General features: G+C 45.2%; 1 protein-coding gene across 1 annotated transcript in view; it reads right to left on the reverse strand.

The window, feature by feature from the left end:
* The window catches only part of LOC126089609 (uncharacterized), a 446,663-nt gene extending 421,821 nt beyond the window's left edge, over positions 1–24,842 (reverse strand). The window contains exon 1 of the mRNA XM_049906923.1: positions 24,790–24,842. Within this exon, the coding sequence (XP_049762880.1) occupies positions 24,790–24,824 (35 nt within the window). The 5' untranslated portion in view covers positions 24,825–24,842. The remainder of the gene's footprint in view (positions 1–24,789) is intronic.
* Positions 24,843–25,307: the final 465 nt, after the last annotated feature.

Raw genomic sequence — 25,307 nt, forward strand, 5'->3', positions numbered from 1 at the left:
AAGACAGCGGAGGATCAAATAGGTAAAAAGCCAAGACCTAGTAGGAAATCTTGGATAAGACAAGAGATATTGAATTTAATTGATGAAAGGAGAAAATTTAAAATGCTGCAAGTGAAACGGGCGGAAGGGAATACATACGTCTAAAAAAAACAAGACTGCCAGGAAGTGCAAATGGTTCAAATGGCTCTGAGCACTATGGGACTTAACTTCTGAGGTCATCACTCCCCTAGAACTTAGAACTACTTAAACGTAACTAACCAAAGGACATCACACACATCCATGCCCGAGGCAGGATTCGAACCTGCGACCGTACCGGTCGCGCGGTTCCAGACTGTAACGCCTAGAACCGCTCGGCCACTCCGACCGGCGAAGTGCAAGTGGCTAAGCAGGAATGGCTAGAGGACAAATGTAAGAATTTATAAGCGTATTTCAGTAGGAGACAGGTAGATACTGCGTACAGGAAAATAAAAGAGGCCTTTAGGGAAAACAGAAGGAGCTGTCTGAATGTCAAAGGCTCAGATGGTAAATCAATTCTAAGCAAAGAAGGGAAAGCTGGAAGATGAAAGGAATATATAGAGATTGTATACAAGGAGATGAACTTGAAAGCAGTATTATAGAAAGAAAGTGGATGTAAATGAAGATGAGATGGAAGATATGATATTACGAGAAGAATTTGACAAAGCTCTGAAAGATCTAAGTGGAAAGAAGTTCCGTCGGAACTGCTTATGACCTTGGGAGAGCCAGCCATGGCAAAAATCTTCCATCCGGTGTGCAAGATATTTGAGACAGGCGAAAAACCCTCAGAAGTATGTGGTAGTCCCAATTCCAAATTCACCTTCAGTGAAATCGAATTTTCCAAACACTATTATAAAGTTTTTCAGACAACTGTACGTAAGACAGTGGTCTGAAAAAATTTATTACAGTGGTTGAAAAATTCTGTTCCACTAAAGATTGCTATATTTCGTTCTACTAGAAGGGTATTCAGGATATTCTTGCGTGACATTTTCTCCAATCGTTGTAATACTGGAGCACTGACACTCCGAACTGGTGTGCTTGTAGTGCTACTGCTAAGCAGTGAACGTTCCACCAGCAGATTCAAGGCCGGTTCAAATGGTTCAAATGGTTCTGAGCACTATGGGACTTAACATCTGAGGTCATCAGTCCCCTAGAAGTTAGAACTATTTAAAGCTAACTAACCTAAGGACATCACACATACCCATGCCCAAGGCAGGATTCGAAAATGCGACCGTAGCAGTCGCACGGTACCGGACTGAAGCGCCTAGAACCGCTCGGCCACCGCGGCCGGCTTCAAGGCCAGTTTAAAGCACAAACGACTCAAGCCGCCGCTTGGGGCGTCAAGTCGAGACCTGCGCCAAACTGTAAAGGCCCCAGGTCCGTACATCAGTAAGAGGTAGGAAGTATGACTATGAGTAGCAGCCACTTGAGGTGCTGAGAGGGGCACTCATATGAAAGACTTGGATACAATGTGTATTGCAATTGGTGGTGAAAACTGAGACGGGTGGTGAAAGTGGCCGAAGAAAAAGAAAGGGTTGTGGGAGAATGGCGCCAAATGATGACTCTCTTGTATAGAAAAACGCCGAACTGGTCCTGCTCTGTAGGCAGTAACTGTGGTGAGTTTAGAGATGAACAGTGTTTGCAACATTCCATCTAAGGCACAACATTCCACACAGACGAGTACGTACTCTTCCCGAACAGCGTCTGCCATTTGAACGAGATAACATTGTGGACCTGTAGGAAACTGGATGAAAGTGACAATTGACTGCTGCACGTGTTGGGCACAATGTATCGCTGGTGCATCGCTGCTTTCAGTAGCAGTCTGTAAAAAATTCCCAAACTTGTAGACCAGGTCCTGGACGTCATCAAAGTATAGACGCACGTCAAGATAGACGCATTGTACGAGCAGCAGTGGCAGAACGGACATCATCCAGGAGTGAAACACTGGCACGTGTTGCGCCTTCTTTGTCACCATTGATCATTGGGTATGGCCTGCTTACGGAAGGACCAAGATCACTTGCGCCTATGGCCAGGCTAATACTGATGTCACAACACCACCAAGCACTGCTACTCTGGCGTTGTGAAAGAGGCGAATGACACACTGTTGCCTTCAGTAATGAGAGTAGGTTATGTCTTGGTGCGACTGATGGACGTACATGCGTATGGCGCACACCTGGTGAGCGGCCTATTCCAGAGTGCATTCGCTTGTAAACTTATTTGTCCGTCGCTGACATAGAAGACCGCAAACCTTCTTTCCTTCCCGACTGGACAAGCTGTGCATTGACTAGAGTACATGTAAAGCTTACTGGGACAGGGTAAATGCTAGCTACAATGAATTCGATAATTCGACTGTAATTTGATATCCCCCACAACTGACAAAATTTACAAAAAATATGTGAATTTCTTTGTCCACCCACACACTCCTGAGAATGGAACATTAACAATTTGCAATTACGCGCCCCTATTACCGGCAGCTGCGTTGATAAATACTCGGCACCTCGCAAGGGTAACTACCAGATCAAGAATATTAGGTAAGTTGTTGGAAGTGGTTAAGCGTTGGTGAAAATCTCGCTTCTGAGCACACAAAGAGCTCTAACCGCAGAACTCTGCACGGAACACGCGTTGGTGCAATGCTGCGATACAGACCGTATGTCTCCCTTCGAAGACGATAGCCAAGACGCCGTCTGCAAGTCCGTACCTCTCGATCGCTGAAGGCGAAGTCCTCTGTCTCCACAATTCTCCAGTCTCACACACGTACGAAAACGCGGCGGAAGAATACCCAGTTTCGGCCAATGTCGAACGGTCTATTATCGCCGAAATCCCTCCAACGGCATTTCTGAGATCTATCCAATGATCGAGTAGGTCATAACGCCCCAGGCAAACGAAATTCCCGTCTTCCCGTCCGCCCAGCATAGGTGGCTTTATATTCCACAATTCTCAACTTCTGACACTTTTCACCAACGCTTTATGTTAGTGACATTATCATGCAGGCATGTAAGGAATACTGCTCGAGAGTGCCTCATATTTATCATAATTCAATACAGTCATGATCTGATGCCCTTGCAAGTCCCTTTATTATTAATACTAATGTTGGTAGGCTAACGTGTAAGTGACCATGTCCTGCCACCTTGCCGGCCGTAGTGGCCGTGCGGTTCTAGGCGCTACAGTCTGGAACCGCGTGACCGCTACGGTCGCAGGTTTGAATCCTGCCTCGGGCATGGATGTGTGTGATTTCCTTAGGTTAGTTAGGTTTAAGTAGTTCTAAGTTCTAGGGGACTGATGACCACAGCAGCTAAGTCCCATAGTGCTCAGAGCCATTTGAGCCATTTTTGAACCTGCCACCTTACGAGCTCACGACACACACGTCTTATTCCAGGTTTCATGGTGCGAGGGTGGGAGGAGGGGGGGGGAGGATCAGTTACTACCCGCAGTCATGCTTGATGTTTCTGCAGGGCAAAGCAACCAGTACCTGTTGCATTGGACAGGATGTTATACTCTTGCTACTTACATTTCTTCAATAGGAAGGTAATGTTCTTCTTCAGCAGGACCAATGCATGCTCACAAACGGCTGCTCGATGCAATGTGTTCTTCGTGGTGTAAAAAGACTGGCCTGACCAGCAAGATCACCAGAGCTCTCGCCAGCTAATAACGTGTGGGACATGATGAAGCGGGAAATTACTCGTCCTTCAAATGGTTCAAATGGCTCTAAGCACTATGGGACTTAACATCTGAGGTCATCAATCACTTTGACAGAACTATTTAAACCTAACTAACCTAAGGACATCACACACATCCATGCCCGAGGCTGGATTCGAACCTGCGACCGTAGCGGCAACGCGGTTCCGGATTGAAGCGCCTAGAAACGTTCTGCCACAGCGGCCGGCATACTCGATCTCCAGAGCCTGCAAGAACCATCCCCGATTTTTCTTTTTTAAAAAAGGCGCAACATGTTTGGGACAGTCTGTCGCATGATGCCATTCGCCACCTTCAAGATCATTATCTGTGTGTCAGAATACACGCCTGTGTTGCCGCCGGAGGAGGAACACTGTGACTGTTTGGACACACTTCACTGTGACATGTGTGATTCATTTGTAATCATATACTCCTACAATGAGTAACTACCTGTCACATAGGTTATGAGTAAAAGACTCCAAAGTAATGAAGTACCTGTCACATCACTTATCAATAAACCTCTGTTTTCCTTGAAGGTGTTGCATTTTTTTCCCAGGAATGCATATTTCCTATTGGTACCTCTTAATTAGTAGATTATGACAGCATTTTACATTTTTAAACTCGGTCGGTATTCGCACGAAATCTGGAAAATGAAATTTGTATTGTCCCCGCAAGCTACTGGATAGGCAATATGCAACTGGGATAGAGGTTTAGTGATACAGCCGTTACGTCAGTGTTTATTGACACCGTTAGTAAAGCGATGTACTGAAGCAACCACAGCTCAGGTAATTAGTCTTTTCGCTGAGGAAGGCGGCTGCAACTAGACCGAAGCGCCGGTTTATTTCAGTATTTGACTAGCGACGTGCTCCGGGTTCGCACGAGCAGCACTAACTCTCCTCTACGGCCGAACGACTTGTCTGTCGCAGCAGTAATAAATAAATATGTACACAAACCTGCCTCGTGTAAACCGTATCAAAATGCATACAGTAGTTCCCTGGATTAACCTTCACATATTGACTGAAAAACGTTACAGGGAACTCTAACTTAGTAATAAGTATACCCCGTCAATCCAAAAAGTTTCGAAACTGGATTAATAAAAAACAGATAAAAGTTAAGGTGGTGGTTTTAGTGGTTCAGGTGTTCTACGTAGTCTTATCCCACACACAACACGTTCATGTCACCTAATGAAACTGTCAGGAAAACCTCTGTTTGACATATTTCTCAACTTGCGCCTCACATTTGCTTTACTGTCGGTTATGACGTCAAACTGTTGACTCTACACTGATTTTTTATTTTTGGTGTTGCAGAACTTTGCAGCGGTTGTTGTAAGACAGCTATTGTAAAACCATCATAAGTAATGATACAGTGTTCCCGACGTATAAATAAATGTAAACATCTGAAGATGCGGTGAACACAAAATGAATGTACTCTCAAAAAATGCGTGTCCTAAGGTACAATTTGTGGCGTGGCGTGTCGGGAAAGGACTGCCGTTCATACCGGTACGTTACCCCATAAACGGACGTTGTAATTTTGACTTCATGCGCTAGGAGCGCTGCTGTCGCGTCTCTTGACGAGGCGGCTCGTGAGCTTAAGTATCCATGATCCTTTACGCGATCGCACTCGAACCACTTGTCGGAAGGTTGAAAAACAGGCTCTCGGGCGTGTCATTGAGGGATCACACCTTTCACTGCAGGATATATGCTAATGACCTTCTGTTACTTGTCCGATCCGGTGACGAAGTACGCTCGGTGATACAATGGATCAATCGATATGGATTGGCAGCGGCCAGCCTCATGAATGTGGCTAAGTGGGCAGCGATGCCTATTGGGAGAGGTCTACAGGAGGACGCTTTAGCCCCACTCCCACTAGTCAATAAGATCTGATTCTTGGGCATAGCATTTACACAGGATGTGCGCCGCACGGCTGCCATCAACTATAAACGATTACTACAGGCGATACGCACAGAAGTTCGCCGGAACCTACTTCGACGGATGGACCTCCTACATCGTGTGGAATACCTCAACCTTCACGTGGCGAATAAGATGATCCACATGGCTCAGGTCCTACCAATATCGACAGCGATGGCTCACAGACTGCAAGCAGCGTTTGGATATTACCTTACCGGCGGACTCCTATTCCAAGTCCGCTACGAAACACTCACCCTTCCTCCGTGTGAAGGCGGACTGGGATTTATAAACGTACGAGCGAGAGCTGCAGCGTTATACTTGTGCACAATGATTAAATTGTGGACCCATCAAGATGCTTCCCTTACGGGACGTCTGTTAGAAGAATTGCTGCCGGCGTCTCTGCTGCCATCTGTCACGATTGCGCACATTAGTCCCTCGCTCTCGCACCTCTCAGCATTTACTCTTAAGTATAGCTACGTGCACCCAGACCTTCCCAACATTCGCACTCCAAAGGCGAGAGACATTTACAGGTTGCTGCTAAGGTCCATCCCTCGCAATGTGAATGAGAGGAAAAGCCCGGCCACCCTATGGCCTGCAGTGTGGAGAACGGTCCATAAGCCGTTCCTCCTCACGCGGGTACGAGCCGCGTGGTACCAGGTGGTGAACGGGAAGGTTGTAACACGACAAAGGCTGCACGCTATTGCGATGGCGGATTCCCCCCTTTGCCCACGTTGCCACCTCGTGGATACTGACGAACACCGTTTCACATGTGGATCGGCGTTAGAGGTATGGCTGTTAGTGCAGAAGATCCTCGCCTGCTACCTACGTATCGCGCCTCGCACAATTGAGCACGGCTCCTCCTTTGTCCAGAGGATACGTATTTTCCGCCTGCAAAGACTCACGCTCTCACATGGTTTAAAGGCATGTTCATATTCTACCTCTTTCGAGATGATGAGAAGATGGTGCTTGATTACTGGCAGTTTCTCCAGGACAGTCATAAGCCCACTGGAGCGTACACCCCGATATCGACAGCTATCTGCGAACTATTTGCGCAGTGTCTTCGATAACTCCCCTCACAGTTGGGGAGTACCGAGCAGAGGATGACTGCCGCCATGGGGCCCCACATGCTGCGAAATGTTTTATCAACTTGGAACATGGAATCTGTACGCAGATGGGCCATGCACATGGAATAGCGTGCAGGATTTGCTTACATTTTTCTTTCTTTATTATCTATCATCATACTACTAGTTTCAAAATCTATTTCATGGTTTCGAAGGTACTCTTGTTCTGTTGTTGCTACGGATGTACATTCTAATTTTGTTTGTCATAACTGAAAGACTCCTTTTTCAAATGGCTCATATGGCTCTGAGCACTATGGGACTTAACTTCTGAGGTCATCAGTCCCCTAGAACTTAGAACTACTTAAACCTAACTAACCTAAGGACATCACACACAGCCATTCCCGAGTCAGGATTTGAACCTGCGAGCGTAGCGGTCGCGCAGTTCCAGACTGAAGCGCCTAGAACCGCTCGGCCACACGGGCCGGCACTCCTTTTTCCTTATTTAAAAAAAGAGGAAAAAAATGGCAATGGCGAGACTCCCGTCCAGGCGACCCTGGTTTGAGGCCCGTCTATCCTACTTTTGTTTACTTTTTTTTCAAATGCCTGTTTTAATTTATAATTAATCATGAAAATTCCGCAACGAATTGTCTAAAAGGAGTTGCAAGCCACTATAAAAAAAAGTATGTGAATCACGTCAGCACCGGCTCGCGGGTTACCAAAGATTGGCCATGCCTGGTGTAGATGTATAGAGATATTGTATAAGATGACATGCCAGCACAAACAGGACAGTTTGTGGAGCACGTGTGGAAAAAATTCAAAAGCATCTTCCAGTATGCCTTAGACCAATATGTTCCGAGCGAGATCTTAAGGAATTGGGAAGATACACTGTGGTTTACTAGCCTTGTTAGAAAACTGATACGTAAACAGAGAGACCTTGATCACACATTCAAGAGAATCAAAACATGGCTGACAAACGGAGCCGAAAATGAGGCCAAAGGGGTCAATGAGAGGAGCGATCACTGGTTTTGAAACTAAAATTTTTTCATCCGATCTGGATATTAACACACTAAATTTCAAACAGTCACATGGCCTGCCTGTGGACAGAATTCGCAAATTCAGTCCTAAGAGCTTGTCGAATGGGGTTTCCAGGTTTTGGCCTTGTGTAAAATCAATGAGCGGTTCAAAACCGTCTGTTCAATCACTCAGTGACCACACTGGCGCTGAAACAGAAGATAACAGACAGAAAGTAGAAATATCCTGAATTCGGTCTTCCGAAATTGTTTCACCTCGGAAAATCGTAATACGGCCTCTGTTTTCGATCATCGTACAAACGGTGCAATGGCAGAAATTGAGATGACCAACTGCGGAACAGAAAAGCAACTACGATAGCTTAGCGGTGGAAAGGCATCAGGACCAGATGAGGTTCTACGAAGGACATGCGAAAGAACTTGCTCCCCTTTTAGCAGCAGTTTATCGTAGTTAGCTGGAACAACAAAGGGTACGTAGCGACTGGAAGAAAGCGCAGCTCATTTACATTTTCAAGAAGTGCCGTAGGAAAGTTGCACAAAATTCTAGGCCTATATCGTTGAACTCAATCTATTGTAGAATTATGGAAGATGTTTTGTGCTCTAGATCTATGATATTTTTGGGGAACTGAAACTCTCCTCTGTAAAAATCAACATGGATTCCGCAAACAGAGACCTTGCGAAACTGTTCCTCCGTGAGATCCATGGCGCTGTAGAAAACGGCGCTCAGGTTGATGCCGTGTTCCTTGACGTCAGGGAGGCATCTGTCTAGTGCAAAAGATACGAGTTGCAGAGTATTGAACCAGATTTGCGACTGGATTCAGGACGTCCATGCAGATGGAAATCAACACGTCGTTGTTAACGGAACAAAATAGACGGATATAAAGATAATCGCAAGTAGTTTTCTATTCACGGAAACCGCAGCTGAACTAATCCACGTTTCTTCCCGTATCAGGGTTTAAATGTTTTACTGATGTATCTACACATGAAGAAGTGATCTGAAATCATGAAATCAATCGTGTTACTGTAAAAGTTCATACATAAATGTTTATATACAGCTGAAAGCGATTTATTTCAGGAACATGTAAAGGTAATTTCCAGGTTACCCAGGGAAGTGTGATAGGTGCGCCACTAAAATGAAATGATCGTATGGCATTGTTGGCCGGGGTGTCCCATTTGGGTTCTGTCGCCAAGTCAAGTCTTATTTCACTCGGCGCCACATTAGGCGATTTGGGGCCGATGATGAGGACAACACAACGCCCAGTTCACGAGCGGAGAAAATCTCCAACCCAGCCGGGAATGGAACCCGGGCCCAGTGCGTGGAAGGCAAGGACGTTACCACCCAGCTTTTTTTTTTTTTTTTTTTTTTTTTTTAAATCTCATTTTGTTCGCTTTTGTTCGTTGTATCTGATTGGGGCGGACGACGTAAGACACCCATTTCGGTTCGTTGTTGATCGGTGAACTCAGTTTTTTTATTACAGAGGACAGCTAATCCTCTGACCAAACACGCTTTTTTTATTTATTTATTTATTCTTTTTTTAAAATTTTTATAACATTTTTTTTATAGATTTATTTTTGTTTCATTACAAAGAAAGATCCTACAACTGCCGTAGCCGTGCGTCCGAGTCGTCTTCTCGTCTGTTGGGAGGGGTTCCCCCCTATTCCGTCCGTAGAGGATCAATATGCTCCAGGATTCTTTTTCATTTTCAGCGTCTCATACCCGGAACGCCCCAGTGAGCAGGAGGATCCGCAAATAATGAACCTAAATAATTTGCGAAACGAGTTCTGTACTTCGGGTGGAGGCTGAAAGCTGCATGTGTCGTCATCAATAGGGACCAAAAGTCGAGTGTCCCTTTGGGAGCATCGCAAAATATGTAGTAAACGGCCATGCCTTTTAGCCAGTTAACGGCGTTCGTTCTGGTTGATAGAAAGTATACGCCGTCGGGGCGCAATACTTCATCAGGGGAGATAGACTCCGGCAATCGCCGCAAGAGTAACGCCAGCATGCGCTGCGTCAGTAGCCAGCACTCGCTGGTCGCGGCACACGTCAGACGGTGTGCGTCCGAGTCAGCGACTGAGCATGTCGGACACAAGGGGTCGTCCGTCAGATGTATGGAATGTAGCCTCTGACGAGTAGCGAACTTCCCATTCACAACTACGTACCACAATGAACGCACCGTCGTAGGTAGAAAAGGCGTGTGTACCGCTCGCCACACCGTGTTCCGGGCAACTTCAGGATGTCTCTGGGTGACCGTATTTACAGGTTGCTGCTGTTGATAGATGCGATAATAGCCTTTTGTGCTGGGCTTCCGTGTCGTCGGAAGTTCTGACCGTAAGTAGCTGAAGTCAATCAAGAACTCTCTGATGTGGGTGAGTGCCGGTGAAATGTGTCCTACAGAAACTGGGGGATGCAGAGAGTGTGGTGCCACTTCCGCTATCAGGGTGCCCGTCAGAGTGGCGTGGGCAGAGGTCCACCTGCGACGCATAGTGTTGAGATAAAGCGATCGCGCACGGTTATATACATGAATTAAACCGATACCGCCCGCCCGCTGCGGCAGCGTCAGGGTGGCGCTGAGCTACCGTGCCGGCCAGCTAAGCAAGCGAACAGGAAAGTTACTGTTTGTAATGCATAGAAATGAGATAGCAGAACGCGTCGAAAGCTCTTTAACACTGTTCGCAAATGATGCGGTGGTCTATAAGAAAGTTGCAGGAGACAGTACTGGCTTGCATAATGAACTACAGGGGCTTGATGAATAGTACAGAGAGTGGCAAACGACGATGAACGTAAATCAAGGGAAAATACTGTGCATGCGTAGGAAAACAAAGCCACTGCGGTATAACTACGCCATTGATGACAAATTACTGGAATTAGTAACTACCGTAAAATAAACATATAAACAGGGTGGTTCATTGATCGAGACCGGGCCAAATATCTCACGAAATAAGCGTCAAACGAAAAAACTACAAAGAACGAAACTGGTCTAGCTGTCATCGTCCCGTAATTTCTCTTGTGCCCGATGGCGAACTGTACATGACGTTCAAAGTCGTCGCCATGCAGTTCCTGGTGCATAGAAATATGGTACGGGTGCAATCGATGTTGATGTAGCATTCTCAACACCGACATTTTCGAGATTCCCGATTGTCGCGCAATTTGTCTGCTACTGATGTGCGGATTAGCAGCGACAGCAGCTAAAACACCTAGTTGGGCATCATCAATTTGTTGCAGGTCGTGGTTGACGTTTCACATGTGGATAAACACTTCCTGTTTCCTTCAATAACGTAACTATCCGGCGAACGGTCCGGACACATTGATGATATCCTCCAGGATACCGAGCAGCATACATAGCACACGGCCGTTGGGCATTTTGATGACAATAGTTGTTCATCAACACAATATCGACCTTTTCCGCAATTGGTAAAAGGTCCATTTTAACACGGGTAATGTATCACGAAGCAAATACCGCCCGCACTGGAGGAATGTTACGTTATTCCACGTACTTATACGTTTGTGACTATTACCGCGCCATCTATCACAAAGCGAAAAAAAGTGGTCCAACTAAAACATTCATATTTCTTTACGTACTACACGAATATGTAAAAAAAATGGGGGTTCCTATTTAAAGAAACGCAGTTGACATCCGTTTGACCTATGGCAGCACCATCTAGCGGGCCAACCATAGCAACATCTGGTTTCCTCCTTCAAGCTAAAGATTTGTTCTTTGTAGTTTTTTCGTTTGATGCTTATTTCTTGAGATATTTGGCCCGGTCACTATCAATGGATCACCCGGTATAAGAATAACCATCCAGGGCGATCTTATCCGGAATGTTCATATGAAACAAATAATAGGAAAAGCGAAAGTAAAAGTGAGATTTGTAGGAATGATCTTGAAATGTAACTCATCCACGAAAGAAGTGACTTACAAGACACTTGTTCGACCGGTTCTTGCGTATTGCTCATCAATTTGAAACCCTTCCAGGGTAGGATTGATAGAGGAGATACAGAAGATCTAATGAAGAGCGGCGCGTTTCGTCACCGGATCGTTTAGTGGGGGCAAAAGCGTTACAAGAGATGCTCCACAAACTCCAGTGGCAGACGGTACAAGAGAAGCGTTGTGCGTCAGGGAGAGGTCTGCTATTGAAATTTTGGGAGAATATTTTCCAGGATGTGTAGGACAACACATTACTTCCTCCCACATACATATCGCGAAATGACCACGATGAAAAAATTCGAGAAATTAGAACTAATACGTACACAGCTCGTGGTCTCGCGGTAGCGTTCTCGCTTCCCGCGCACGGGGTCCCGGTTCGATTCCCGGCGGGGTCAGGGATTTTCACCTGGCTCGAGATGACTGGGTGTTGTTGGGTCGTCTTCATAATCATCATTCATCCCCTTTACGGTCGGAGGAAGGCAATGGCAAACCACCACCACTACGACCTTGTCTAGTACGGCGGTGCCGGTCACCCGCATCGTTCCCCTACGCCAGGCTGTTCCAACCGAGCTCCAGGGAGCCGGAGCGCTCCGGAGCTCTCACTGCGGCAGCTCGGAGCCCGCGTGGAGGGGGAAAGCGAACACACTGCCCCCTGGCCTCATGCAGCCCCAACTGACGCAATAATCCGTGTTCGATGACAGCTATGACTAGGGGCGGGAGCCCTGTACCTCTATTGGAGGATACCTTTCTATTCATTGAGAGGGATGGTCGTCCGCAGTGTCTTGTATGACACAAAGTATTTAATTCTGCGAAGAGGTACAATATACAACGACATTATACACGTCTTCACACGGCACACTGCGATCAGGTAGAAGGCATTGCACGCAGAGAACTGGTAGCCAGGCTTAAGAACGACATACCAGGAGACGTAAGTTTAAAAACGGTTTCGTAATACGGAGGGTATCAAAACATGCAATATAGTTCGTGTTCTGTAACGCGTTTATAATTTTCAGGTGAATGAGAGCGGAGAAAACACTATTGATCAAAGCGTTCATGGAAAAGTTACGTTTATTTGAGAGGCAGATGAGTAAGACATTTAACGTTCTTCATTCGTCTTGCTTACTTTCGGCGATTACCAAGCAAAGTTAAAGCAGCTCATCACGTAGTTTGAAACACGATTCTGAGACCTCACTAGTTTGGGAATGGAACTTAAGGTGTTCAGCACTCCTTTTTCAGTTTCCCCCGATGACTTGTCATCGTCACTTCAATTGGAGATTATTGATTTGCAAAATTCAACTTCGTTGAAAGAGAGGTACTACAACACGTTGGATTTGTCATGATGGTATTTTGCATTACAGCAAAAAAAAAAAAAAAATCCGAAGCTTCACAACAATGCCGCTCAGATCATGTGCATGTTTGGTTCTACGTATTGTTGTGAGCAGCTTTTCTCAGCAACGAAAAGAGTAAAAAGTAAGGAACATTCGTTTCTTCAGGGTGTAACAATGTAGACCATCAACTGCATTAACGCTGCGAACACTTTGACGCCTGTTATTTCCGATCTTGTAATGAAAAGAAAATGTCAGGCTACAGAAGCCCAACAAATTTAGTATGCAATTTCTTGTAAAACAGTTGTTTCTTATTTATTTCCTGAACATCGTATGTCACCATGCCTTAGCAGCTAAGAGCATGAGGTTGTCGATCTTGTAAGACGCAGCTGGCACATCAAAACGCTTGCCTTGCCGCCTGCCTCAGCCAGCCGTGCCACGTGCCGGCGTGCCGGCCCACTGGAATGCTCACAGCGAGCGACGCGGCTGCCTGGAGCAGGGAGCGCCCCGCGGCTCACAACGGAGCCGACGTGCTGGAACAGCCTGCCCTACGCTCTGCCAAGGAGTATGGGACTTCATCCCCTCAGAACTAATACAGAGGCTCACCGACATGATTCCCTCGTGGAACAGGGAAAAGGGGCACCAGAAGTACGCTTCGCCATATATTCAGGTGACTTGCGTAGTGTTGATGCAGATGTAGAGGTTAAAAGCGGTGGCTCGTTATTTTCAGGTTAATATTACTTGCTGTAGGGGCTTTGATTTTTGATCTTTTGTCTAAACCAGCAAGCTAAAACAGAGGCCACTACTTCCACCACATCAAGTGGATTTAGTGCTCACGTACTCACACTGAGCCGTGAACACTTCCCAGTTTATCAATGGGTAATAATAGGAAATGATTATTACTATTATCGGTGCCATGCGTGCAATGGTAGTGCCAGCCACGCGATATTGACTCTTTATCCTATCGTTAATGCCGCGAGACCTGCACGACCTTATAGCAGCCTTTATAGTTCTGCATTATTCTGTCACACTAGGGGTGATTTCACCTAATGAAAGGGAGAATGTAAGATTAAAGGACTCATTTATGAAACAGTTGAAAATCGAACACTAATACAACCAAATGGGGGTGGGGGAAGAAAGATTCGAGTTCAGCAGCGTGCCCCAACGTACGTTCATAACAAGCCACGATAGCAGGAGTAAAGCAATTTTAGTAACGATCGTCGTATTATCAAATGGGGGCCAATTTACTCAAGGAAGGGGTTGCAGGCATGCAACGACCACCACCATCGATCAGCCAAAGACTAAGAAAGATGCTACTGTGTGTGAGTCGCTGGGTAGCCTCAAGTACTAAAGGAATAAAACCCGCAAGACGCGAAACTGTTCACAATGACCTATAAGGCTCCCTCTGGGCCGCAGGGCGCGAATCTACAGGGCACGTCGGTGCTCGTGCTTACCGAACTTCATCTCCTGGAAGCAGCACCTCCGCTCTCCAGCACGGTCACACCAGAACTGAACTACTGCCCTTTGTCCACTATCCACCCGCGGTTGGCGCCTACCCGCGAAAAACGGGCTCGCTCCTGAACTGGCCAATTATAGGGCCCGAATTTCACAGGGAGGCGACCTCGCAACGTTAAAATCGAGCAGAAATAGCAGTTACAAGGTTGGTAAGAGCGCTGAAAGACCTGAGTCGAAACAAGGCCCCGGGAGTAGACAACATTCTATTAGAACTACTGACGGCCTTGGGAGAGCCAGTCATGACAAAACTCTACCATCTGGTGAGCAAGATGTATGAGACAGGCGAAATACCCTCAGACTTCAAGAAGAATATAATAATTCCAGTCCTAAAGAAAGCAGGTGTTGACAGATGTGAAACTTACCGAACTATCAGTTTAATAAGTCACAGCTGCAAAATACTAACTCGAATTCTTTATAGATGAATGGAAAAACTGGTAGAAGTCGACCTCGGGGAAGATCAGTATGGATTCCGTAGAAATGTTGGAACACGTGAGGCAATACTGCCCTTACGCCTTGTCTTAGAAGAAAGATTAAGGAAAGGCAAACCTACGTTTCTAGCATTTGTAGACTTAGAGAAACCTTTTGACAATGTTGACTGGCAGGGGTAAAATACAGGGAGCGAAAGGCTATTTACAATTTGTACAGAAACCAGATGCAGTTATAAGAGTCGAGGGGCATGAAAGGGAAGCAGTGGTTGGGAAGGGAGTGAGACAGGGTTATAGCCTGTCCCCGGTGTTATTCAATCTGTATATTGAGCAAGCAGTAAAGGAAACAAAAGAAAAATTCGGAGTAGGTATTAAAATCCATGGCGAAGAAATAAAAACTTTGAGATTCGCCGATGACATTGTAATTGTGCCAGAGACAGCAAAGGAATTGGAAGAATGGTTCAAATGGCTCTGAGCACTATGGGACTGAACTTCTGAGGTTATCAGTCCCCTAGAACTTAGAACTAGTTAAACCTAACTAACCTAAGGATATCACACACATCCATGCCCGAGGCAGGATTCGAACCTGCGACCGTAGCGGTCTCGCGGTTCGAGACTGCAGCGCCTAGAACCGCACGGCCACTTCGTCCGGCGGACTTGGAAGAGCAGTTGAACGGAATGGACAGTGTCTTAAAAGGAGGGTATAAGATGATCATCAACAAAAGTAAAACGAGGATAATGGAATGTAGTCGAATTAAGTCAGGTGATGCTGAGGGAATTAGATTAGGAAATGAGACACTTAAAGTGGTAAAGGAGTTTTGCTATTTGGGGAGCAAAATAACTGATGATGGTCGAAGTAGAGAGGATATAAAATGTAGACTGGCAATGGCAAGGAAAGCGTTTCTGAAGAAGAGGAATTTGTTAACATCTAGTATAGATTTAAGTGTCAGGAAGTCGTTTCTGAAAGTATTTGTATGGAGTGTAGCCATGTATGGAAGTGAAACATGGACGATAAATAGTTTGGACAAGAAGAGAATAGAAGCTTTCGAAATGTGATGCCACAGAAGAATGCTGAAGATTAGATGGGTAGATCACGTAATTAATGAGGAGGTACTGAGTAGAATAGGGGAGAAGAGGAGTTTGTGGCACAACTTGACAAGAAGACGGGGCCGGTTGGTAGGGCATGATCTGAGGCATCAAGGGATCAGCAATTTAGTATTGGAGGGCAGCGTGGAGGGTAAAAATCGTATAGGGAGACCAAGAGATGAATACATTAAGCAGATTCAGAAGGACGTAGGTTGCAGTAAGTACTGGGAGATGAAGAAGCTTGCACAGGACAGAGTAGCATGGAGAGCTGCAACAAACCAGTCTCAGGACTGAAGACCACAACAACAACAATGTTAGTAAGGCAGGTTGGGGAACTGAGAACAGGAGAAACTTTGGCCACTACTGAACTTTCAAACGACACCACGTGCTACCCCGGCGATCGGAAAAAGGATGGGAAACGAGAAGCCATCATGGCTGCTAGGAAGACTGCTGCCCTCGCCCAAAAATAAAGAAAATTCCTGGCGCCAAGCTCCTCTCACAGATCAGTGTGAGTCAAACTGTAAAAATCGTCAAATAAATCAGGCAACCCATAGAATGCTGGGATTAGAAATATGAAGTACGAGCACTGGATGGTGAATGAAGTGCACGTATTTCAAGGTATAATAACAAATAAAAGCTATACATTATAAAATGATTGCAGTCTGTTTGATTCCAGACAGACGCTCTCGGACTCCCAGCACCCTGACATAGGACGCAACGCACCCTGTTTTACCCCGCCGCTAGGAAGCGCTCTCCGTGCACCGCGACCCGCGTCGCCCTGGCGGCAGTGACTCTGATCGCAGTGATGCAGCTAGCTGTGAGTGGGCGTCACTTGCCTACTGCACTGTGCAGAGACGATGCCGCCTCAGCAAAGTCTCTGGCGCCACCGCCAAGCACGCTTGGAGCTCCAACAGCTGACGATGCAGCCTCGGCGAGGTCGCGACGTGAGGTCGTCAAGGACACCGTTTCCGCGAGAGACAGGTCGCAAGGTCTCGGTTGTAACCGTGCGTGCACGTGTACATACATCTGATTGCAAACAAGCAGCAGTCACCTCGGTTATTTACACATGAACAAGATCACAGCAGTAGTGAGGTGGAGTTATAATTATTTCTTTACTTACAGTTACAAGTACTCTGCAACACATATACAGTGTATGGCGGAGGCTACTTTGTACCAATACTATTGACTGTCTATCCAATCCACTCGTGTATTTAGAAAGGGAAAATGACTAGCATAAGGGTGCGTTCACAGAGGCATCGACAGCGAATCTCAGACCCCGCCTCCAGAGATCGCGCGATAACATCGTCCGACAGCTTGGTCACAGTGCACCCGATCTCCTTCGTCTGTTTTTGGCGGGGTTCAAAGAGGTTAGATTGGGTTATAAGTCTCATCCAAATGAAACCCGGTAACTAGTGTAACGTAACGGTAACCATTTTATCAACTCAAAAATGTAGTTATACACACTACACATACTCAGAAATAGTCACCAAAACTGTTGGCACATTTATCCCATTTCGACACCAGCCGGTCGATTCCATCCTTCAAGAAGTTGGTAGGCTGCTGCCGGATCCAGGCCTGGACCCAATCACACATTTCGTCTTCCGTCTCGAATCGATGTCCGCGAATAGCTTGTTTTAGAGGTCCAAACACTCTAAAGTCAGACGATGAAAGGTCTGGTCTGTACGGTGGATGTTCCGGCCTTTGATTTTTTTGGAGGTGGTAAAGTCGCATGTTTCCACTGCTTGCTCTGACACTTGCTTTCCGGTTCAAAATGGTGACACCATGTTTCGTCACCTGTGACAATACGCGACAGAAAGCCGTATTTCTCCTCATGATAACGTTGCAGATGACTCAGAGACAGCGCCATTCGAGTATTACGCTGTGCGACGGTCAGTTGGTGGAGAACTCACTGCGCATAGATTTTTCGCAAGTTCAATGGTTGATGCTTTATGGTGTGGGCGGTGCCCACTCTAACACCCAGTAACCGATGGATCTCTTCCACGGTGATTCTGCGGTTGTCCAAGACTAAAGCGTTCACTTCCGCAACCATTTCCGATGTGATGACACGACGAGGCTGTCCAGGACGAGCATCGTCTTTCAGCGACTCGCGCCCCTAATGGAACCGTTTGCGCCATTCCACAACACTTGAACGATTCAGACTGTACTCACCGTCGATATATTTCACGGCCTCCAGCTCCCTCCGCCGCCAAAAATCGAATCACTCCTCGTTGTTCCTGCTTACCCGCTTACATGTTCGGTAGTGATGATAACGTGTGTGACCACCTTCTCTTCGGCGTGAAACCACACTGGCGCTATGCAATATCAAACGGTGCGCGCGCGTCAGTCTCTCTACCAATTGATGGCGCCACCATACCCGCAGTTACGTGGTGCGATCTTACGTGTAAGGCAAAGGTAGACGCACTGACCAGGTTTCATTTGAATGAATCTCATCTAATCTATTCTGTGAAGGACATCAGAATGTATTTTAACTTCCATGGGCGCGATTGATGCCACGAGAACTCTGTACTTCGAGACGAGTGTTGATTTGCGGCTTTTGCTATTAAAAATGCGAAAGAGATATGTCTCTAAAAGAAAGTGTTTCCTCAGATACTGGTTTAACCAGGCAAATTTTACGTCTATATGAGATGAAGAGAGAAACTTTCTATAACATAAACAAAGTGATGAATGTTGACACTGGAAAGCAAGATTACAAACACTGCACAACTTCATATAAATTCAACAAAACAGGAATATGTCAAGTAACCTTCAATGACTGTAACTCAGCGTACGTGTGACAGAGAAAATCAAATTTTACAATATGATACCCTGATCACATATAGCACTGAAAAATTGGATCACATACACCAGACTTCCGTCCGAACCGCATCATAGAACAGAATCACCATCGTACTGGTATAAAAGTGCCAGTAAGCGGCAATAATAGTTTTTAAGCAGGTAATTCCCACCTACCACAATGCAAAAAAAAGAAAAAAACACTACAATGACTTTAAGCATAAGAGACGCCACCCTTGAAACTCAAACAGAATTTGCCCGCATCTCGTGGTCGTGTGGTAGCGTTCTCGCTTCCCATACCCGGGTTCGATTCCCGGCGGGGTCAGGGATTTTCTCTGCCTCGTGATGGCTGGGTGTTGTGTGCTGTCCTTAGGTTAGTTAGGTTTAAGTAGTTCTAAGTTCTAGGGGACTGATGACCATAGATGTTAAGTCCCATAGTGTTAAAAAAAAAAAAAGAATCAAACAGAATTTGCCTACGGTGGTTTTTCGGTAAAGGTGCAATTTCAGTCCATGTATTACGATCTGTGTCCCGAGACACCAAACTCTGTAACAATATTCTAGAAATGGTCCCACTAGCTTCTTGTATACGATTTATATCACACGTGCCGCGCGGTTAGAGACGCCATGTCACAGATTGCGCGGCCACTCCCACCGGAGGTTCGAGTCCTCCCTCTGGCATGGGTGTGTGTGTGTCGTTCTTAGCATAAGTTAGTTTAAGTTAAAGTAATGTGTAAGTCTAGGGACCGATGATTTCAGGAGCTTGGTTCCTTAGGAACTCGTACACATTTGAACATTTTTTACAGATGCGTTGCTCTTTCCAGGAACCTTTTCAACAAATCTGTCTTCCATTCGTGTTCATGATCTTCCATTTCACATCGCTTCTCACTACTACGAGGGGACGTCAGAAAGTAATCAGCACATTATTATGGCAGACAATGTGACTTTTACTGAATGCTGCACTACATGTCAAGGAGACACAGATACACGACACTATTTTTCAACACGGTCACTAATGCTCTGTAAGCAAGTGTCGAAGCGTTATACCAGTGGTCCAGTTCCTCGACGATATGAATTCGTTCCTCGGCGACGAGGCCATTCGAGTACCGGTGTGTGAACGTCCTCATCATGGGAAAACCTGCCATTCCTGCGAGTCAGCTCCTCGACCGCCAGGACATATCGTCTGTGGTCAGTGTCGATAGCCTTCCTTCCCGATCAGAACCACCCACGAATTCCTACTTCAAAACTGGTAGGCAGAAAAGAATCCTGTTTTTACGTGCAGTTACATGAGCAGGAATAAAATAATAATGCGTTCATTAATGTTAACGCTATCCTGTAAACTGACTCTTTTCACATCTTTTGGATAAAAAAATTGTTCGAATGATCCATGGAACATCTAACTAACTACACTACTGGCCATTAAAATTGCTACACCAAGAAGAAATGCAGATGATAAACGGGTATTCATTGGACAAATATATTATACTAGAACTGACATGTGATTACATTTTCACGCAGTTTGGGTGCATAGAACCCGAGAAATTAGTACCCAGAACAACCATCTCTGGCCGTAATAACGGCCTTGATACGCCTGGGCATTGAGTCAAACAGAGCTTAGATGGCGTGTACAGGTACAGCTGCCCATGCAGCTTCAACACGATACCACAGTTCATCAAGAGTAGTGACTGGCGTATTGTGACGAGCCAGTTGCTCGGCCACCATTGAACAGACGTTTCCATTTGGTGTGAGATCTGGAGAATGTGCTGGCCAGGGCAGCAGTCGAACATTTTCTGTATCCAGAAAGGCTCGTACAGGACCTGCAACATGCGGTCGTGCATTATCCTGCTGAAATGTAGGGTTTCGCAGGTATCTCTTGAAGGGCAGAGCCACGGGTCGTAACACATCTGAAATGTAACGTCCACTGTTCAAAGTGCCATCAGTGCGAACAAGAGGTGACCGAGACGTGTAACCAATGGCACCCCATACCATCACACCGGGTGATACGCCAGTATGGCGAAGACGAATACACGCTTCCAATGTGCGTTCACCGCGATGTCACCAAACACGGATGCGACCATCATGATGCTGTAAACAGAACCTGGATTCATCCGAAAAAATGGCGTCTTGCCATTCGTGCACCCAGGTTCGTAGTTGAGTACACAATCGCAGGCGCTCCTGTCTGTGATGCGACGTCAACGGTTGAAAGGTCTCTGTTGGATTCCTTTCATGTTAATTTCTTAAAACTGTTGTCATTTACGGCATACATTCCACTTCTAAATTTACTGTGGTGTTTCTGACTATCTGGGAGGAGACTGAGCAGTGGAACTTATTACTCTGACACATAATCAAGAACGATCTGTCACACTACTGCACTTTAAAACACAGTTTATATGTAATTCATGTCACACAGTCTCATACGGAACCTACATCCGCTTTCTTTTATGTACTGTATATGATAAGATACTGTCATCCCCCTTCCCTTCTGTGTGAAAGGATGAATGAGCAAATGTACTTCCAGCTACATGCTTGATGGTAGCAGACAAGCCTGTCTGCTAGAGAACAGTAGGACCAACGTCGGAACAGGTAGCTACGCTTTCTAAAAGCAAAGAGGTTTCTATTCTTAGTATTGTCCTGTCCGTCCCTTGTCATGTTGGTATAGGAAGCTGCCTGTCTGGTCACTTCCGTTTGTATCTGTTAAGCACCCTCGGTAGGGGCCCCGGCAGTCCATCTGCGGCGAGTGTCTGAAGTGGTAAGATCTCCGGCTAAGCGTGTCTCTGCTAAGTCCGTAGGACAATTGATTTCTTAAGTTCAGCCTAACTGAAAATTTAATCACCTTTATTTCAGGTTTAGATCTAAAATATCGAATGTTATCTTAAATTGCAATGCAGTGTGAGTGTGAAGTTCAGAATATCTTCCAGTAGTTGCTTTGTCACTACTTTGTGAGTAAAGTGGAACCACGTGTGGATGATCCGTAACTCTAACTAAGATCATCAATCTTAAATGCGAATGTGCGAGAGATTATAACGTCTCGTCTTGACAATATTTTCCAATATAGCAACTTTTCTTAATGTTCAACCCACGTGGGGTGTACTTTGTGAGACCAGTACCACGTGCTTATACAATTGTTTGACCCATCAGGTTGATAGTAAGACGATAGTAACCAGTTCGAGGTTTTTCTTTTGTAATTTGTGTTTCGATGTGATTTATTTTAATTATCAAAATTATTGTGGAGCTACACTCTTTGTGTAAGGTTTCACAGAGAGTTAGTATGAATTTAGTATACCAGTGTTTCATGACGGACAGGATTGCGCTACGAACGTAACTTCTTTGGGTGAAAATTGAATCGGTTGGTTGTGGTTAATTTCCTCTTGCATATGTTTCAACGTTCTTCGTGTGTTATTTTATGAATGCAGTGTTGTATGCAGTCTCCCAATCTTGGCTCTATATTTGATGTGTTCCATAAGTTTACCAACTCACATTTTCACAATCCTAAATAAGGCACCAGTTTAGTTATGAATCAAGTTTAATGTGCTGAAATTTTAACGGAACAATGATCAAAGTTAAAATAAATTTCCTAATATAAACTGATTTCTTTCTTTTTATTTAAATTCTCTTGATATGTATATATATATATATCACTGGTTGTCTTAAGATGACTATTAAAAGTTTATAACTAATGTTAGTCTGGTTGGCAATTTGATAAGCTAGACTGGACACCTGGTGAAACAGTTGCTCAGTAATTCAAGGATAACTTCCCCAGATAGCTCACGGGTTTTAACCCGCTTTTATTATCTTCAATATCAGCAGCGCTTTCAGAAAAAATTAATGCAACAACATTACACGGTAACCGCAGCCCTGGTCTCCGAGCTGATAGAAACAACGAAACCAACACGCCAAATTTAAACAGACGCAAAATCCCCAAGACTGGCGATCTTTTAGAGAAGCTCGAAATTTAGCGCGGCCTTCAATGCGAGATGCTTATAATAGTTGCCAGAACGAAACTTTGTCTCGAAACCTGGCAGAAAATCCAAAGAGATTCTTGTCGTATGTGAAGTATGTTAGCGGCAAGAAACAATCAATGCCTTCTCTGCGCGATAGCAATGGAGATACTATCGAAGACAGTGCTGCCAAAGCAGAGTTACTAAACACAACCTTCCGAAATGCCTTCACAAAAGAAGACGAAGTAAATATTCCAGAATTCGAATCGAGAACAGCTGCCAACATCAGTAACATAGGAGTAAATATCCTCCGAGTACTGAAGCAAAATCACTTAATAAAAACAAATCTTCTGGTCCAGACCGTATGACAATTAGGTTCCTTTCAGAGTATCCTGATGCATTAGCTCCATACTTAACAATCATATACAACCGTTCGCTCGACGAAAGATCCGTATCCAAAGAGTGGAAACTTGCACCAGTCACACCAATATTCACGAAAGATAGTAGTAGTAATCCACTTAACTACAGGCCCTTATCGTTAACGTCGATATGCAGCAGGATTTTGGAACATATATTGTGTTCGAACATTATGAATTACCTCGAAGAAAACGCTCTATTGACACACAGTCAACATGGGTTTAGAAAACATCGTTCCTGTGAAACACAACTAGGTCTTTATTCACATGAAGTGCTGAGTGCTATTGACAAGATATTTCAGATCGATTCCGTATTTTTAGATTTCAGGAATGCTTTTGACACTGTACCACACAAGCGGATCGTAGTGAAATTGCGTGCTTATGGAATATCGCCTCAGTTATGTGACTGGATTTGCGATTTCCTGCCAGAGAGGTCACAGTTCGTAGTAATTGACGGAAAGTCATCGAGTAAAAGAGAAGTGATTTCAGGCGTTCCCCACGGTAGTGTTATAGGCCCTTTGCTGTTCCTTATCTATATAAACGATTTGGGAGACAATCTGAGCAGCCGTCTTCGGTTGTTTGCAGATGACGCTGTCGTTTATCGACTAATAAAGTCATCAGAAGATCAAAACAAACTGCAAAACGATTTAGAAAAAATATCTGAATGGTGCGAAAAGTGGCAGTTGACCCTAAATAACGAAAAGTGTGAGGTCTCCACATGAGTGCTGAAAGGAACTCGTTAAATTTCGGTTACACGATAAATCAGTCTAATCTAAAACCCGTTAATTCAACTGAATACCTAGGTGTTACAATTACGAACAACTTAAATTGGAAGGAAAACATAGAAAATGTTGTGAGGAAGGCTAACCAAAGACTGTGTTTCATTGGCAGGACACTTACAAAATGTAACAGACCTACTAAGGAGACTGCCTACGCTATGCTTGTCCGTCTTCTTTTAGAATACTACTGGCGGTGTGGGATCCTTACCAGATAGGACTGACGGAGTACATCGAAAAAGTTCAAAGAAAGGCAGCACGTTTTGTATTATCGCGAAATATGGGAGAGAGTATCATAGAAATGATACAGGATTTGGGCTGGAAATCCTTAAAAGAAAGGCGTTTTCCGTTGCGACGGAATCTTCTCACGAAATTCCAATCACCAACTTTCTCCTCAGAATGCGAAAATATTTTTTTGACGCCGACCCACATAGGGCGGAACGACCACCACGATAAAATAAGGGAAATCAGAGTTCGTACGGAAAGATATAGGTGTTCATTCTTTCCGCGCGCTATACGAGATTGGAATAATAGAGAATTGTGAAGGTGGTTCGATGAGCCCACTGCCAGGCACTTAAATGTGATTTGCAGAGTATCCATGTAGATGTAGATGTAGATGAACCAAACAGCCAGACAAGAATATATGGTCCCTAGCTGCTGAAAACTGTGGTATCCTCTAAGTACAAGTGTAACAGTAATAAATAGTCAGTATTAGCTCCTTAAGAGCTGTAACGCATTTAACACACTATGTTTCCTGTTACAAAATGTGTGTGATCGTGGAACTTTGAACAAAGTTTTGATCTTCATCTTTGTTATCTGCTTTTTTCCCCGTTAGGTTTTCACTCCAAATGCGCACACCACACGAGCAAAGCTAAAAAATGTGTTAACAGAACACAAGAAAATGCTTACCGACTATGTGTCAGTGTTCGAAGTGCTCTTGTCATTAGACGACGGTCGATGATGCTTTCTCCTAAGTCTCGTTGCAAGATCCGATCGACGATTTCCGCGCAACGCCGATGACGTTGAAACACGCGAGGAACTCGTTAAGCAAGTACTCACATGCAGTGCAACCTCGCGTTAAATTGCTAGCGAACAGAGCCATGGCCATTCTGCGATCGTTTCCCTGCCGCGCGCGTGACTCAATATCAAACACGGTGGTTCGGCCAGTTCGCCACTTTGCAAACACCTGCCAAAACGCGGCCAAGGACGAGAGCCCCGATCTGTCGCCAGTAGCTTATTTTTACCAGGCAAGCGGTTCTCAGAGGAGAGGTGCAGCCACTATACGCATCGTCCCTCGTCACAAAGCGCCAAAGGAATGACCATAAAACGTTCATTAATCTTTACTCATTTTCGACAGTGTGGCTGGAGTACACGGATGATCGACTTCGCACGTGGAGCGTCATACACACCTGGCGTCGACAATCTAT

Source organism: Schistocerca cancellata, chromosome 1 (genome assembly GCF_023864275.1).
Source record: "Schistocerca cancellata isolate TAMUIC-IGC-003103 chromosome 1, iqSchCanc2.1, whole genome shotgun sequence".
Classification (NCBI taxonomy): domain Eukaryota; kingdom Metazoa; phylum Arthropoda; class Insecta; order Orthoptera; family Acrididae; genus Schistocerca; species Schistocerca cancellata.